This window comes from Cygnus olor, chromosome 11 (assembly GCF_009769625.2).
Source record: "Cygnus olor isolate bCygOlo1 chromosome 11, bCygOlo1.pri.v2, whole genome shotgun sequence".
NCBI lineage: Eukaryota > Metazoa > Chordata > Aves > Anseriformes > Anatidae > Cygnus > Cygnus olor.
Window position 1 is genome coordinate 16,953,977 of NC_049179.1, and position 16,487 is coordinate 16,970,463.

The window sequence follows — 16,487 nt, forward strand, 5'->3', positions numbered from 1 at the left end:
AGCTGGGATCTCAGGGGCAGTGAAAGGGGGGGGGGGGGGGGGGAGAGAGGAAGAGAAAGGGAGAGAGAGAGAAAGAGATTGCTGATTAGCTCGGATTCTTTCCCAACTTGCTGTAGCGTGTGCTTGCGTTCCCTGCCGACCCTACACAGGACACTATATATTTTTTCCCCTTCGGTGCATGTGTTGATAGTTCAGCCTGTAGTTGTTTGCGGTTGGCTTTTTTTTTTTTTTTCTTTCTCTCCCTGCCCAGGAGGGGGGAGGTGGGAAAGGGGGGGCTGGAATCGGTCGCATCCATCCTACCCCCACAGTCATTAAGTTAGGAGATTTCCCTCTTATTTTTTTCCCCCTTTATTTTTTTTTCTCCCCAGTTGGAAGGGTGGGTTGTGATTTTTTTTTTTTTTTTTAAGTCTCGCCTTTCCAGCTCCAAACAAGGTGTAGCGAGACGCTCTTCCTTCTAAGGAATGAAATGAGAGACAAGGATCACTCAAAGACATCTCCTACCTTGGGCTTGGGGATTTTTTCTTAAAGGCGAGGCGCACATTCCTAAGCAGCTATGTACAAAGCCCCCCCTGAAATCTTGTCTGTGTAAAGTTAGAGTGTGTTCAGGATTTTTTTTTTCCTCTCTCCCAAGGCTGATCGCTAATAATACATCGAAAGCACTTCCCTTTAGGTTGTAGGAAATCTATTCCCTTCACCTTGCCTCCTTTTTTTTTTCCCCCCTGAAGGCTGTAACTTTACTTTTTTTTTTTTTTTTTTAAATCAGTTTGCACAATCGCTTAGATAAACACCAAGAAGGAGACTTCTCTTTAATTACCCAACGCACATCTTTCTGGGGGGCAAACAGCGGTCTGATTATTTTTTTTTGTTTGTTTGTTTCACCTGCCAAACTAAAGGAGAGGTAGAAAAAGGAAGATGCAAGCGATTTGGGACCTTGAACAAGGCAAATATGGTTTTGGTATGTTTACTTATAGTTTTTTTTCTTCTTCTTTGACACTTTTTTTTTTTCGGGCAATGTGTTGTGATTCTTGTGTTTCTCTTTTAAGGAAAACAAAAAATCCAAAAAAGCAAATGTTAGCTAACGTGCGTCTTAAACGATCGTTTCTAAGGTTACGTGGGTTGCTCTAAGGAGGGGAAGAGGGGAGGGGGGGGAGACCCGACTCGGTGGAATTGCAGCACCAGCAGCTAGCACGTCCTTTAGCTAAATAAAGCAAGCAGCAAACAAACAAACAAGCGAGCGAAACCCAACGACCGGAATCCGGCTTCCAGGTCCGAGGCAGGAAAGCGCCTCAAAGTCATTTCCAAAGCGGCGCCCGGGACGCGGAGCCCGGGGCCGGGGCTGCGGGGAGCGGCGGCAGAGATCCGAGCCGAGCCGGGCCGGGCCGGGCTGGGCCAAACCGAGCCGAGCCGGGCCGAGCCGAGCCGGGCCAAGCAGAGCCGGGCCATGTCGGGCGAAGCCGAGCCGAGCCGGGCCGGGCAGGGGGAGGCGGGGGGGGGGGGGGGGGCACGGCTCGGACCGGGGGGGAGCAGGCGGCACCTGCCCAGCGCCGCCGGCTGCGGCCGCAGTTTTAGGTACCAAAAATAATAATAAATAAAAAAAAAAAAAAAAAAAAGAAGAAAAGAAAAAAAAAAGGTCGGTGGGGAAGGTCTGGTGCTGAGATCCCCTCTCCCCCTCCGGTCGCTTCCCTGGTAGAGCACGTACAATGGAAAGAAGCCGGAATATACTCACCCGCCGAAGGTGTGGTTGGCAGCGCGGCTCAGGCTTTAAGGCAATTATTTATCCTGTATTATTGCAAAAGGAGCAGGTCTGACTTAAGGCAGCAAAAGTGTTTTGCTCTGACAACAGCGTGCGAGGCACGGTTCCTCGTTTAAAAAAAAAAAAAAAATCACAAAACAGGATCTCTCTCTCTTTCCCCCCCACCCCCCCATCCCTTACCACTATGCCTTAAAAATACCTATTCGGTCCAGGGCTCGCAGAAACCCTGCTGCAGAAATCTTATAGTCCGGTCTAGGAGTGCCCAAGCCAATTAATTTTAAATCCTTAGGAATTAATCAGATTAAAATGTACAGAAGTTTCATTCTCGTATGCATACGTGAGCCAAAAGTCGTTTCCCTTTAAGAGATCCTTTTCTTTTAAAGTTGAATTTTAGGCAGATAAGAGACTTACACTAGGGGGCAGCCAGATACTGTACTTGCTCCAATCTTAAGCAATTTTTTTTCCTCTCTCACAGCATATGCTCTGATTTAGCACTGTAAATTTTTCAGAGGACCCAACTCTGACAGCCCCTGGTGATTTTCAAAGTACCACAAGCCAGTGGTTAAAAATTGCATTGACTTGGAAGTTCAGAGGCACACAATAGGAGCCACTTTCCCTATTCATGGAACTTCAGTGTGGTGGAAGAGAAAAACACACACATACTACATTGAGGGAGAAGAGGAATTCATTGAATTCTGTTAGACGTAACTGCTTTCCACTGAGTTCAGAGCGAAACTCGCTATTTGTTCGATGCTGTATTCATATTGCGATTTAATCTAGAAAGAATTAGAGGACTGTTAGGCAGCTTTCTGCCGGGAAAGCAGCTTCCCCCTCCTTCCTCCTCTTTTTTAAAACCCAAAGATTTACACCGGCTCTATCCCCAACTCTATTTTAGCAAAATAAATCCTTCCACTCCCTCTCATTAAAATAAATTTACATCTGCAGTAAAATGGCAGGAGGGATGCGTTTATTTATTTGGGGAAACCAATACAGTCTGACTTTTCAAAGAGAGCGGTTCTATTGTGACTGGGCTCGGAGAAGGACAGTTGGGAATCTCCCCCTTCTTCACGAGGCGCTCGGCTTGCAGATATTATTTAGCAGAATTAGCTGCAGACCATTTCTACCTTCGCCTCTTCTGCCTCTACCCCCTCGCAGGGGTGTTTTCAAATAAATAGCAAGGCATCTAATGGTGCTAATAGATAGTTATATGGCTACATCCCTGCAAGAGCAAATAGTTAATCTGGGGCATTCTTCATTAATGCTTGAGCAATCAGCGTATACGGCAGCTTTTAAGCGTGTATCAATGGCTTTTCATTTTTACGATCATACGTTCAAACTGTTCCTATCGTAGGTCCTGCTAAAACCGCTTTCTTCTGATTTCTGCATTTGTCAGGACTGTATTAATGCTTTTTTTCTGCATATGGTGAATTAATCCTGTTTACTTTGTCAGATTCGAGACAGGAAAGCCTTTTTTTTTTTTTTTTTTTTCCTCAGGAAATTCAACATCAGCAACAATCTGTGACTATCCTACATTTTGCACCCCCACCTTCTCCCCCTCTGTCCCCGAAAGGTGACCTCCTCGGGGCCGGGTGGCCGGGTTGTTTGGGAACCAGAAGGCTGTTGCTCTCCTTTTACCGGGGAAAGCTTCCTCTCCCCATCCTCAAAGCCTTCCCCGGCCCCAACTGGTCCCCGCTTCGGGGAGAGCGAATTTCGCCCCGGCAGCCTCGACGGGGATGCCGCAGCCTCGTCTTTTGAGACCGAGCCTCCGAGCATCCCCGTCCGTGGGGGCTGAGCAGGGGGGCAAAGGCACTTTTGGGGGCTTTGGGCACCTTCCCCATCACCTCAGCACCTGCGGCGAGGGGGACCCCGATATTTCTGCGGCACAGAGCCGGGGGCAGCGGGGAGAGGTGCGGGGCGCTGAGCCCTTTTGCGGGGCCGGAGGCGAGCGGACACGGATGCGTGGCTGGGAGCTGGTGTTTCTCCCTCTCTTTGAGAAGGTTTTGGGTGGTTGTTTTTTTTCAGGTTTTGCTTTTTTTTGCTTTATTTTTCTCTCTTTTTCCTCTCCTCTCTCCGTCCCCCGGCCGGTCGCGGTGTATGCAGAGACGGGCGGCTCTCCCCGCGTCCTTAGGGGGTCTACCCTCGGCTGCTGCTCTCGCCGCGCCTATAGGGCGGGTGACAGAAAATTCACGTTAAAAAGAGACAAAAAAAGCGCAGAGAAACAAAGTTGAAAGCGGCCGGACGAGCCCAGGCTCCCCGCGGCGCTGCGCGGCGGGGGGCGAGGGAGAAGCGGGACGGCTCCGGGCCGGGGCCGGGACCCCGCTGAGGGGGCACGGGGGGTTCCCAGCGCCCTGCCCGGCCCGGTGGAGCCCGGTAGAGCCCGGCCGGGCGCGGAACCTCCGCGCAAACCCCGCACAGGTGCGGCGGAGCCGTGAGCGGCCCCGGCCTCGCCCTACCCCGGTCAGGGAGCGGGGCGGCGCCTGCCCTCGGGGTTGATCCCCCTCCTAACATCGCCCCACTTCATTTTTATTCCACTTCTCCCCTCTTTCACCCCCTTAACCCCCTCCGTGACGGAGGGGGGGGCTCCCCAGGTGAGGGCAAGGAGGAGGAGGAGGAGGAGGCGGCGGGGCGAAGCGCGCAGCGCCCTGCCCCACACCGCCGCCACGGCCGCCACCACAGGAGGCGGCGGCGGCGGCCTCTAGGACCGCGCGGGCGTCGTCGTCGGCCATGGCGAGGCCGCGCAAGGGCGGCGCGGGCCAATGAGGGCCGTGGGGCGGCGCGCGCGCTGCGGGCCACTCAGGCAGCCCCTCCGTCAGGCAGGCGGCAGGCAGGCAGGCAGGCAGGCAGGCCGCGCCGGCCCCGCCGCGCAAGGCGCCCGGTCGCCATGGCGACGCGCGCCGAGTTGCAGCAGCCGTGTCAAAGTTCACTCCCTCCGCCAGCGGGGCCAGCGGCCGGCGGGGAGCGCGCCCGGCCGCCCCTCCCTCCTCCTCCTACCTCCTCCTCCTCCTCCTCGTTCCCTCCTCCTCCCTCTCTCCCCTCCCTCTTCGCCGGGGGGGCGCTGGGGGAAGGGCTCCCCCCCCTCCCCTCACACACACCCCTCCCTCAGCGCGCCCCCCCCCCCCCCCCCCCAGAGCGATGCTGCGCGCTGGGTTGTGATCCTTCCCTCTCTCCTCCTCCTCCTCTCCCCTCTTTTATCATCCCGGCCGGGCGCTGCGCTGCCGAGTTGACTCCTTCCCTCCCTCCCTCCCTCCCTCCCCCCCCCCTTCCCTCCCCTTCCACCTCCTCTCCCTCCCTCCTCGCAACCCCCCCCCCCCCCCCGCCGCCCCCCTCTCCCCCGCCCGCGCCGTGAGCACCGGCGGCGCGGAGGCGAGAGCCCACTTGCGAGGCGGCACAAGCAGCATAAGGCAGCGCGGCGGCACCCGAGCACCACCACCGGCACCCCGGCACCGCCACCGGCACACCCCGGCACCGCCACCGGCACCCCGGCACCCGCCACCGGCGACCGAGCACCGGCAAGAGCCCGAGCAGCACCACCGGCACCAGCAGCACCGGGAGAGATCGGCCACCGGCAGGGAGATACCGCTGATAATAATTAATAAAAGAGACAGCCCCCCCACCCACCCGCACGCACCGAGAGAAAATTAAAAAAAAAAAAAAAAAAAAAAAGGAGGAGAGAAAAGAGAGAGAGAGAGGAGGCAGAGAGCAGCGCCCGGGCGGAGCGGCGGAGAGGAAGAATTAAAGCGAGCGAAGGAGGGAGGAGAGACAGAGCGGAGAGAGAGAGGAGGAAAGAGGAGGAAAAAAAAAAAAGCCCACAAAAACAAAGCGATCGCAGTTGATGTTGCTGCCGCAAGCTGGACTTCCCAAAACTACGGCGAGACCGTCCGCTCTCCGCGCCGAGAAAAGTCTCCTCAGCTGTGCGTGCTTTTTTCCGCTGTGTGTGTAATCTTTAACCTTTTATTCATTCTTATTTTGATGGCTTTCCTGAATGGCTGACTGCGAGCTTCCCTGGACCTGGCCCCCCGACACCCGCCTCTCCTCCTTCAACTCCTCTGCTGCAGATCAGCTCTAAGAGAGAGAGGGGGAGATCTCCGAAGAGATTTTTTTTTTTTCCTCCCTCCTCTCTCTCTCTCTCTCTCTCTCTCTCTCTGTCTCTCCCCCTTTTCTCCCCCAACCCCCCCGGCTCTCTCTGCTCTCCTGGAGCCCCGGCCGCCGCCGCGCCGCTCGCCCCCCCCCGCGCCCGCACCTCCGTCGCCGGCCCCGGGAGCTCCCCCCGCCCCGACCCCGCTGAGAGGGGCAGAAAAAGGAGGAGGAGGAGGAGGAAAAAAAAAAAAGGCAACAAAAGAGAGAGTGGGGGAGAAAGAGAGAGAGAGGAGGAGGAGGAAAAAAAAAAAACCCAGACTGCTGCAAAGCTGAGCTGAAAAGCAAAGCAAACAAACTTTGAAAATAAAGGGGGAACAGGAAGTTTGGAAACGGTGTCCAATAGATATGGCAATGGTAGTCGGTGCGTGGCGAGACCCCCAGGACGATGTGCCCGGAGCTCAGGGAACGCAGCCTTCGCAAGCCCCGCCGGTGCAGGGACCCCCGGCCGGGGCCCCGCACACCCCACAGACCCCGGGGCCCGGGGGCCCTCCCAGTACGCCAGCCCAGACCAACCCGCCAAGCCAGCAGAACCAAGGAGACAAACAGCAGCAGCAGCAGCACATTGAATGTGTGGTTTGTGGGGACAAGTCTAGTGGCAAACATTATGGCCAGTTTACCTGCGAGGGTTGCAAGAGTTTCTTCAAGCGGAGTGTAAGGAGGAATCTCAGCTACACTTGTCGTGCCAACAGGAACTGTCCCATTGACCAGCACCACCGCAATCAGTGTCAGTACTGCCGCCTCAAAAAATGCCTCAAAGTTGGCATGAGACGGGAAGGTATTGGGATTTCATTTGTTTTGCAATTTTTTTCACTCACTGCGTTTTGCTTTTGTTTTGTTGTTGGTTTTCCTTTTTCCTTTTGAATTATTATTATTATTATTGTTGTTGTTGTTGCTCCTCTTATTTTTACCCCCCCTCCTGACCCCCCGCCCCCCCCCCCCAATCCCTCGGCCAGCTCCCTCCCCCCCTCCCCGAATAAACAGCCAGAAAGTTTTCTCGTAATGGAAGGAAGAGGTGTCGGCGAGGGTGGGCAGGGGAGGCAGGGGCTCTTGCATGCTCCCCCCCCCCCCCTCCCGCGCCCGTAATTGATTTGTGTTTGTTTTCATTTTGCTGATGGAGGTTTATTGCCAGTGGATTTTTAGTTTCACGCCGCTTTGCGAGCGAGGAAACGGTGGCTCTGACGCCTGCTTGCTTGTCCTTAGTGCTCCGGGCTGCATGTCCAGCGTCGCCCCCCGGCCCCGGCAGCGCCCCGTGCGCCCGGCTGCGCGCACCCACCCACCCGCGGAGCCCCCCGGCACCCTGCCTTAGCTCGCGAGTTGTTTTTTTTTTTTTTTTTTTTTTTTTTTTTTCTATGAACCCAGGCGGTTCGAATTACTGCTACAATGGAACTCACCCTACCGAGGCTCTACAGCACTCCACTGTGGATTCCCAGCCGGATTTTCCTCCTTTAAAACCACAAATACACGCGTGCACAGCCCCGCGCGTGGGTGCGCGCCCGGCCGCGCCGTGTGCCCGCTTCCCCGCCGGTTTCTTAGCTCACTTTTCTCTTCTCCCTCCTCTGCCCTCGCCCCTCCGGCGGAGGCAGGGGCCAGAAGGGGAGGCTGGGGGGAAAAGGAGCAGCCCAGAAGTAAGTGAGGGGTGCCCGGCTTCTCTGCGAGCCGAGCCTTTGTGATATAAAATTAGAGGAGAAATGTGAGCCTGCCGTTTGTCAGTGCGTGCTCCGGGGCTGGACGCCGCTATGTAGGTTAAGGGTGAGGGGGCTCGGGACTTGCCGGGCTCCTCTTCTTTGTGTTTCTGCAAGAGTAACTAACCTCGTAACGCGGGCGAGAACAAATATAAATCAAGCACGTTTTAGGCGTTCGCCCTCCTCGCCGTCTCCCTGCCTCCGAGCCCTTTTTCTCTCTCCCTTTTCTCTCGCTGTCACCGTGGAAATTTATTAACAAAATGAAAGGCCCACTTTCCACCGGCAGCCGAGGAAGGTGCCGCCGGATAATGCCCCCGGCCCGGCGGGGGGACCTGCCGGGGGTGGCGGGGGCTGCCCTGGCCGCCTTCATTTTTATTTTTATAAAAGGGCCGAGCGAGGCTGGGGCCGGGGGTGCTGGGAGGGGGGACAGCAGCAGCAGCGGCGCCCGTGTGCTCGGGGGGCGAGAAACACGGTTGGGGGGGACCGTGCTCCGGGTCTTGGGGACCGTATTGCCGGTGCCCCCCGCCCCCGGGCCGCCCCGCACCGATGGGGGGCACAAAGCCGAACCCCTCGGAGCCGCAGGAGGGGTGGCTGGGGGGGGGACGAGGGGGGGGATCCTGGGTTTCCCAGCGCCGGGGCCGCCGGCCTGGCTCAGCTTTGTTGTTGCCGGTGCTGGAAGCGGAGCCCCCGGAGCCCCCCCCCCGGCCCCGGGTCAGCCCGGCAGGCAGCGGCACACAAAGCGGGCTGGGTTTGAAGCGAGAGGGGCAATTCAGATATTAATAGCTGTAGTTTCTTCTTTATTTACTGCAGCGGTCCAGAGGGGCAGAATGCCACCCACACAGCCAACTCACGGTCAGTTCGCCTTGACAAACGGGGACCCTCTCAACTGCCATTCCTACCTATCCGGATATATCTCCCTTCTTCTGAGAGCCGAGCCCTACCCCACCTCCCGCTTTGGCAGTCAGTGCATGCAACCCAACAACATCATGGGCATCGAGAACATTTGCGAACTGGCAGCTAGGATGCTCTTCAGCGCGGTGGAGTGGGCCAGGAATATCCCCTTCTTCCCAGACCTGCAGATCACAGACCAGGTGGCCCTGCTCAGGCTGACCTGGAGCGAGTTGTTTGTGCTCAACGCTGCCCAGTGCTCCATGCCCCTCCACGTAGCCCCGCTCCTGGCAGCCGCCGGCCTCCACGCTTCGCCCATGTCTGCTGACCGAGTGGTCGCCTTTATGGACCACATACGAATCTTCCAAGAGCAAGTCGAAAAACTGAAAGCCTTGCATGTCGACTCCGCAGAATATAGCTGTTTAAAGGCCATAGTCCTCTTCACCTCAGGTAGGCAGCGTTTCTTTGCTCTTCCGTCCCTCCCCCGGCCCCTCCGAGAAGTGCTCGCTCTTGCCAAGGGGAGCTGCCCGCAGCCCGGCCCTGCCGCGGCCCCCCCCGGGCACCCCGGGCAAGGAGAGGGGCTCTGGGGGGGTCCCTGCGAGGCCTCGGCTCTCAGCAGCCCCCCTGCGAGGGAGGGCGAGCGAAAAGCTAAATAATAACAGCCACGGCGACGAGGAAAAGACGAGCAGGGGACCCCCCCAGCCCCCCCGGTCCCTCGCTGCATAGCGCTGGGGAAGGGGGAAGAGAGGGGGCGCGGGGGGGAGGCACCCATTCGCCACGAGAGACTGCGCTTTTCCCATTGAAAATAATATTTTATTTAACAGTGTAGCTCTGGGTTGTTGCATTTAATGACACGCATCCGAACAGCAGCAAAAAATCTGTTTGATGTTGTTAAATACGAGTCGTCCTATCAGGGAAACCCACTTTAAAAAGAGGATCATTTTATGGGCAGCCAAGAAGGGAAAAGAAAAAAAAAAAGCCCTGCAGGATTAAAAAATTGAATTAAAAAAAAAAAAAAAAAGTTAAATGCGCAAAGCTGAGTTTAAAATATGTTCCCTGCCATCCCATAAAATAAAATAAATCAACTTTCCAAAGAGCTGTCTCTGATTTAAACAGAATGTGGCAGTGAGCAGTTCTGTGTCATTTAAGCTGAGGGGAAAAGTTTGCATTTGTACCCAGCAGGAACTGCAGCGTCCAAAGCGAGTAGCGGGTGCGAAGGGATCATTACCATAAGTAGACAGGGACAGCATGAAAAAGTGAGAGGAGAAGAGAGGAGAGGAGAAGAGAAGAGAGGAGAGGAGGGAGAGGGAAGCTGCCGCTCGGCGGTGCAGTCCCGGGGTGGCACAAGCCCGCCTCTCCCGAGGCAGAGCTCGAGGTGTTTCTTGGATAATCAAAGAGAGGGGGGAAAAATATGTGTCAACTTTGGCTGCCTCGAAATAGTGCATGAGTTATAAAGCAATAATTGAGTGCGTTGTGAAATCTAATTAGCTTGCACTAGAGTTTAACCTGGGTGAGTAATAAACCTGATATTAACTCTGGAGGCTAAATATTTTTTTTTTTTTTGAAAAAAAAATCTGCTCGCTAATTTGTGCAATACGTTATCTCAGATTGCTAACTTTAAGGCTGCAGCGGCAACCCACTGTGCTGGAGCCCTAGAAGTTTGGGGATTGAGTTTAAAAATACATATATTTATTCTGTAATTCACTCGAAAGCTTGGGAAAGTGGCCACGCGATAAACATATGAATGGAAGCAGGACCTGTAAAATAATTACTCATCGGAGTTTTTTAAAGCCTGATATCAGGAAACAGGAAAAAAATGTAGTTTATGTGGGAAAAGAAGGGCTCACAATCCGTTCCTTGTTGTGTTAAAGGGGGTCTGGGGAACGAAGTCATTTTCTGGACTTTGTCCAGGTTCTGGGTCGTGACCTAAACTTCCTTTTATATATTATTGCTTTACACATAAAAAACTTCTCCCCCCCCCCCCCCCCCCCCCCCCCCCAAATCACTCGTGCTAAAGTCCTGAGGTGATCGATGGGCAGGGCGCCCCTCGCCACGGGGACACGGGGATCCCGAGTGGGGCTGCCTGGCCGTGGGGCTCTCATTTGATTTTCTGTCGCTTTTTAGGATGCATTTTCCTCTCCCTTCGCCCTAACGCCCAGCGAGAATCCCACACACGCTCCCATGCGGCCCCAGGCTCTGGCCAGCGCACACCCACGCCCGAGTTTAGCTGAAACCCTGCCTTTCTCCAAAACCCCACTATTTTTTTTTTTTTTTTTTTTTTTTAGCCTTCTGAGAAAACAATCGTCCGATCCTGTCGTAACTGTTTAAATTTATTGCTATTTTCCAAATGTGAGGCCTGGCGTGTAAATTGCCTCCCAACTAGATAAACGGTTCTTGTTATCTGATTCTGGGGAGATAGCCCCGTGCACAAGCTGGGTTACGCATGCGGCTCCTGCAGCACCCCAATAACAGCCACTGATGGAAAGCAGACGCACAGAGATGCATATAATGTTTGCTGCTGCCTCTTTTTTTTTTTTTTTTTTTTTTTTTTTTAAATCTGGGTTCTAATGACTCGCAGAATATGCATGTGTTAGCCCTGTGCCTAGGAAAGCCACAGGGAGGTCAGGTCACAACCTGTGCTCTTTCAGCACAGACGTCTCTGATTTAAAGGGAACTTATTGTATTTTAGCGTATCAGAAAAAAAAAAAAATGTCCAGACCCTATCAGGGAGTTTTCTTCTTGTAAGGGCCTTTAGGTTTAAAAAGAAGAAGAAGAGGAAAAAAAAGAGGGGGGAGTGGAGGGGGGGGAAGAAAGAAAGAGAAAAGAAAAGAGGGGGGAAAAGAAACAGCTCAAATGAACAGAGAGATCACAGTTTGCATGGCTGCCTCTGAATAGGCTAAACTGACAAGATCAGTTTTAAAGGGCCACTTAAATCAGTTTCAAAGACTGAAGAAAAACGCGTTGTCTTCTTTGGGGGAGAATCTGTTGCTGGATCCGGGGCGCCATTATCCTTGGCTGGGCCAGTTTTTTATTATTATGATGCTGATTATTATTTCCATCGCTATCAGTAGTGTGCCTTCCCATCGCATGCTCAGGCTCTCCGCGCTTATTTTCCAAAGGTGGGGGAGGAAGAGAAGCTGCCTCTCCCCCCTTCGCCCCAAGCTTTCCCTGCCCCCGGCCTTGCCCCCAGGACCCCGAGGCAGGGACCTGGCCCGGCGGCACCTCCTGGTTGTGGGGTGCAGCCCCGACCCCCGCTCCTGGAGCTGCTCTCCATCCTAACGAGACCCTCCAGGAGAGAGAAACGCAGACGCACGCAGAAAAGAGGGAGATTGTCCCTTTTGGTGAAACCCACTCAGGCTCTGGGGGGCAAGGTAATGGCGCACTTCATTCTAGCGAATTAAAAAAAAAATCAAATTAAAATTAAAAAAAAAAAAAACTTTTTAATCTGATGATTGTTTTCTTTTTTCTTTTCTTTCTTTTTCTTTTTTTTTTTTTTTTTAATACACTTTCTTCTAGATGCCTGTGGTCTCTCTGATGTAGCCCATGTTGAAAGTTTACAGGAGAAGTCACAGTGTGCTTTGGAAGAGTATGTTAGGAGCCAGTATCCCAACCAGCCAACACGATTCGGGAAGCTATTACTACGTCTCCCCTCCCTTCGCACTGTCTCCTCTTCTGTCATAGAGCAATTGTTTTTCGTCCGTTTGGTAGGTAAAACCCCCATAGAAACCCTAATCAGGGATATGTTACTGTCTGGCAGCAGTTTCAACTGGCCTTATATGTCCATTCAATAAAATATTCGAGAGAGAGAAAAAAAATAAAAATAAAAAATAAAAAATGAGAAGGGAGATGAAAGAGAGTGAAAGGAAAGCAAATGACATTTGGGTTCTGGTTGTTTCTTAAATTTCCTTCTGCTAAGAAAGGATGTAAAAGGATGTTACAAGTTTGCTAAGAGAAGACAGGAAAAAAATTAATGGACTGTGAATTTAAAAAGAGACTGTCAAATGAACTTTTACAGAATGCATTAAAAACTCCCGTGTCGTTCAGAAAAAAAAAAAAAAACTTGCTACTTATCATTTTTTTGTAAAAAATAAAAAAAAAAGAGAGAAAGAAAAAAGAAAGAAAGAAAAAGGAGAAAGAAGAAGAAAAGAAACGATGGTGGGCTTTTTCTTTTTTTCTTTTTTCTTCTTTTTTTCTTTTTTTTGGGGTAAACTTTTTAAAAAATTCTCGCTTAAAGTGCATTTAAAGGAAATTTGGAGAAAATTAGCAGAATGGAAGAAAGTAAGTCTTTTTTTTCCAAATTATTAATTGTCCTATGTGTCTATGTACCTATAGCTGTTCTTTTTTGTATTTTTCTGGTTTCAAACCAGTTTATTCTGTGGTTCTATAATAATTTTTGATATAATCTTGGCTTCTTTAAAAAAAAAAAAAAACTGTGTATCCTTAAAATATATGTTCTGAAAGAATTAAAACTGAGTCCACGAAAGTATCATAGGAAGAAAGGAAAAGAGAAAAAAAAAAACCACTCAACAACACAATGATGGAAGCGCACTTAAGGTGGTGACCCAAAATCTAGCTTGAAGCTGAGAGAGCTATAATTATATAGACCCGAATGAACCACACGTGTCATATAACTCCCCCCAAATCTAGGTTTTTTGATATTTCGGACAGAAAATGAACTGTGGGGATTTATTATAGGTAGAAGGATTCGTGTCCAAGACACACTGCGGTTTTGATTTAAAAGCAAACAAACTAGCAAAGTGAACTTTTGTAATTTGAATTGGGTTCCACATAGTTCATCATGAATTGTTATTAAACTCCTCTATCTGTTTGTATATTTGCAAGCCCTTTGTATTATAATAATTGTTGATATTTTCCCTTTTTAAAAAATACCATTGAAATCAGCATGACAAAATAACACTGTTGGCACTTATAGATAACGTGATTGATTCAGTATCTTAGAGTTTACAGTTTTGTGTTTAAAAAAACTGAAGGTTTTTTTTTTTAAGTGCAACATTTCTGTATACTGTAAAAGTTATAATAACTGAACTGTTTGGTCGAGTCTTTGTGTGTTATATTCCAAGGAAAATTGAAAGTATTCAGAAATTAAAATATTATTTGATATCTGAAACTTGTTTGGCTGTCATAAATGTCTTTCAGAAACCGCATTACTTCTCTATAGTTTGCAGTCATTTAAGTCCATAGGCGATTGATTTGTTTACTTGTCACAGTAAGTTTGTAGCAGATGTACTGTAGTGTATTTACCTGTTTAATTCCGGGATGGGGGTGGAGGACTTAAGTTCGTGGTTTATCTATGGTTTTAGGAAGTACCATGCTGAAATGGTAAACCATCATCCCCCATTCATCTAATCCTCATGTTAATTAAAAATGGATTTTCTGGAAAAAGAGAAAAAAAAAAAGGCCCTTATTTTTGTCACACTTAAGTGCCTGCGTAGGAAAGGTATTGTTGTGAAAAAGTGTTAGAAATCTGGAGATCAGTATCTATTTTATGATCAGAATGGGGCGAAAAATCTTTTGTAAATGTCTGACATACGCGCACAAGATCATTCAAGCAAGGTAATAGCAGTATTGTAAATATAGGTCAGTTGTTTGCAATGAGTTTTCTTTAAGTACGTGTGATTTTTTATAATACTGTGTAGTTGCCATCTATCGTTGTCATTGAGAGGTCTTCAAATGGAGTGGCTTTAGCTTCTAGCACCGAGGACTCGGTTTTTAATGTACATATACTCTCAAGTGGGTTTGCTTTTTTTTTTTTTTTTTTTTACCTTAGACTGTGAAAGCGTGACCACAGGTCATCTCTATATTTTGCATAGGGGATGCATGCCCGTGTGTCTGCTGGCACACACGCCTGCGGAGGCGGCCGGGCATCTTCCCTGGGTGGATGCCGGGCCCTGCCCGCAGCCCTGCCCCGGTCGCTCCCCGCCGCTGCTGCGGAGCGCCGGGGCCGGGGTCCCGGGGGCGGCCAGCGCCGGCCCGAGCAGGAGCCCCCCAGCCCCGCAGGAAGGCAAGACTGGAGGCAAGACGCTGTGCTTTGCCCACGGGGGTGGATTTTGGTCCGTGTGGTCTGCGTGTCATTTATTTTTTATTTTTCTCTCCCCCCCCCTCCCCCCCCGCCCGCCCTCTCTCCCCTTGGTCTAGAGCAGATGCTTTGTATGTGAAAGCTTGCAATTTTGTTCCCGGCTGAGCTTCCCCTCTCCCCTTCCAGCACACGTTACTACACCATGTTGTGGTTTCACGAGAAGAGAGGGAGGGAGGGAGGGAGGGAGAGAGATCATTCTGTAAAGTCGATTAAAGCCTGATCTTTGGTGCGTTCCAGTCAGACACATCTGTACTGGGGGCTGAGGGGCGTGTGACTGTGAATTTGAGCAGAGTTTCACATCTGAATCATGGCTCCTTTTCTATAAATATATAAATATATATAAATATATAAATATACTATTATTGCAGGGGATTGCTGACCTCTAGATTTAGCTTTTTCTATTGCAAGTGCTATCCATGTGAGTGTGTGTGTGTGAAGTTTTTATGCTTACTAAGAACACAGGATCTTGACTTGTTTGTTTTGTGTTAGTTTATTGTAAACAACCATTTGTTGTAAATTGTTATTGGCATTAAATTATAATTTATGATTTTCAAATCCAAAACATTCTCTGCTTTTTATGTTTTAAAGCCTGTAAGCTATCTCTGTATTTATAAGTTTCTTGCAGCAAGCTTTGGTTCACAGAGAATAATAGTAAACAGAAAATGCACCAGGGTTAAATAAAAACACACACACACACATGCACGCACACACACACGAGCCCCATGTATATATGTTTGGAATGCTCAGAGGAGGATTTGTTTAGGGACTTCAGTTAGTTTTAAGTTTATAGCATTTAAAGAAAGTTTTTCTTTTCATGCTGAGTTAGAACAAAAGATCTATCCAAAGATTGAATTGGACAAAAGAGGAGGGTTGGGTTCGAGAAGCTTGTTCTATGTGGAATTGAGATCTTTTTTTTTTTTTCTAAGAGGGGAAAAAAAAAAAAAAGCTGCTAAACATGGCGACTCTTTCCCTTTAAGCCTCTAATTTTTTTTCCCTTGCCGTTCCCCCTCCTAACCTTCCCTTTTTTTATTTTTCTCCTTTTTTTTTCTTTTTTTTTAATCCGATCTTAGTTCGCTTCATTCCTTCCCCACCACCCCTGCCACCGGCGCGGGGTCTGGCGAGGAGGAAAGCCCCAAAGGCGACCCGGAACGCCAGCGAGAGCTGCACAGCCTCCCGCGGTGCAACCACCACGGCTCGGGCAAGCTCTTCTTCCCCCTCCTCTTCCTCCTCCTCCTCCTCCTCCCTCCCCGCCGCCTCTCGCCCAAACCTTCCCCGACCCTCCGGGCTCGGGGGGCGCGGAGGGGGCGCGGAGAGGAGGCGGCTCTCCCAAGTTCAGACAAAAGCGGAGGGCCGGGGCGAGAGGAGGCGCCTGGCGGGCGGTGCCAACCCGCCCGTGGGGCTGCCGAGGCCGGGCAGAGCCCCGAGACCCGCGGGGGGCTCCCCCGGAGGCCGCTCCGCCGGAGGCCGGGCTGGGTCGAGAGGGATGGGTGGAAAGGAGAAGTGGGGGGAGGAGGAGGAGGAGGAAAAGCTCCGCGGCCGCGTAACTCCCCGCGTGGGAAAGTCCGCCCCGGCTCAGCCTCCGATGAGCTCGGCCTCCAACATGGCGTCCGCGGCACTTGCGTGCGCGCTGCGCGGAGCCTCCGCGGCCTCCACCGCGGGAGGCCCCGGGGCGCTGCGCGGAGGCGACCCCTCCGCGCAGCCCGGGGGGGGGATGGGGAAAAGGTGGGGGGTGCTTGGAGATGGGGGCGCCGGGGGGTGCCCCAGCTCGGGGGTCGGCGGCTCGGGGTCCCGCGGAGAGTGCGCGAGCCGCGGAAGGCTCTCCCCTCCGGTGAAAGCGGAGCGGAGCCGGAGTCACTCCGGGTGTGAGCCCCGGGGGGGCAGCGGGGAAGGTGCCTTAGGAGGCAGCGGGGAGATGGAGGGGCCGAGGAGG

At 51.6% G+C, this 16,487-nt stretch overlaps 1 protein-coding gene and 1 long non-coding RNA gene across 6 annotated transcripts; one reads left to right on the forward strand and one right to left on the reverse strand.

Moving 5' to 3' along the window:
* Positions 1-415: 415 nt before the first annotated feature.
* Positions 416-13,583, forward strand: NR2F2 (nuclear receptor subfamily 2 group F member 2). 5 transcript variants are annotated; one of them, XM_040569510.1, is made up of 3 exons: positions 416-955; positions 8,362-8,910; positions 11,977-13,583. In XM_040569510.1, exons 1-3 carry the CDS (start codon positions 913-915, stop codon positions 12,249-12,251), a joined length of 867 nt encoding a protein of 288 aa, XP_040425444.1. In that variant the 5' UTR covers positions 416-912; the 3' UTR covers positions 12,252-13,583. The 5 variants fall into 5 exon arrangements, with proteins under 5 accessions (XP_040425444.1, XP_040425445.1, XP_040425442.1 ...); XM_040569511.1 differs by having other exon boundaries at positions 418-955; positions 8,383-8,910; XM_040569508.1 differs by lacking the exon at positions 416-955 and adding an exon at positions 4,974-6,665 and having other exon boundaries at positions 8,383-8,910.
* On the reverse strand, positions 2,701-8,374 carry LOC121075838. The gene is made up of 2 exons (XR_005823185.1): positions 7,282-8,374; positions 2,701-3,914 (listed from the first exon to the last, which is right to left on the reverse strand). It is a non-coding gene; the product is annotated as an uncharacterized LOC121075838 (long non-coding RNA).
* Positions 13,584-16,487: the final 2,904 nt, after the last annotated feature.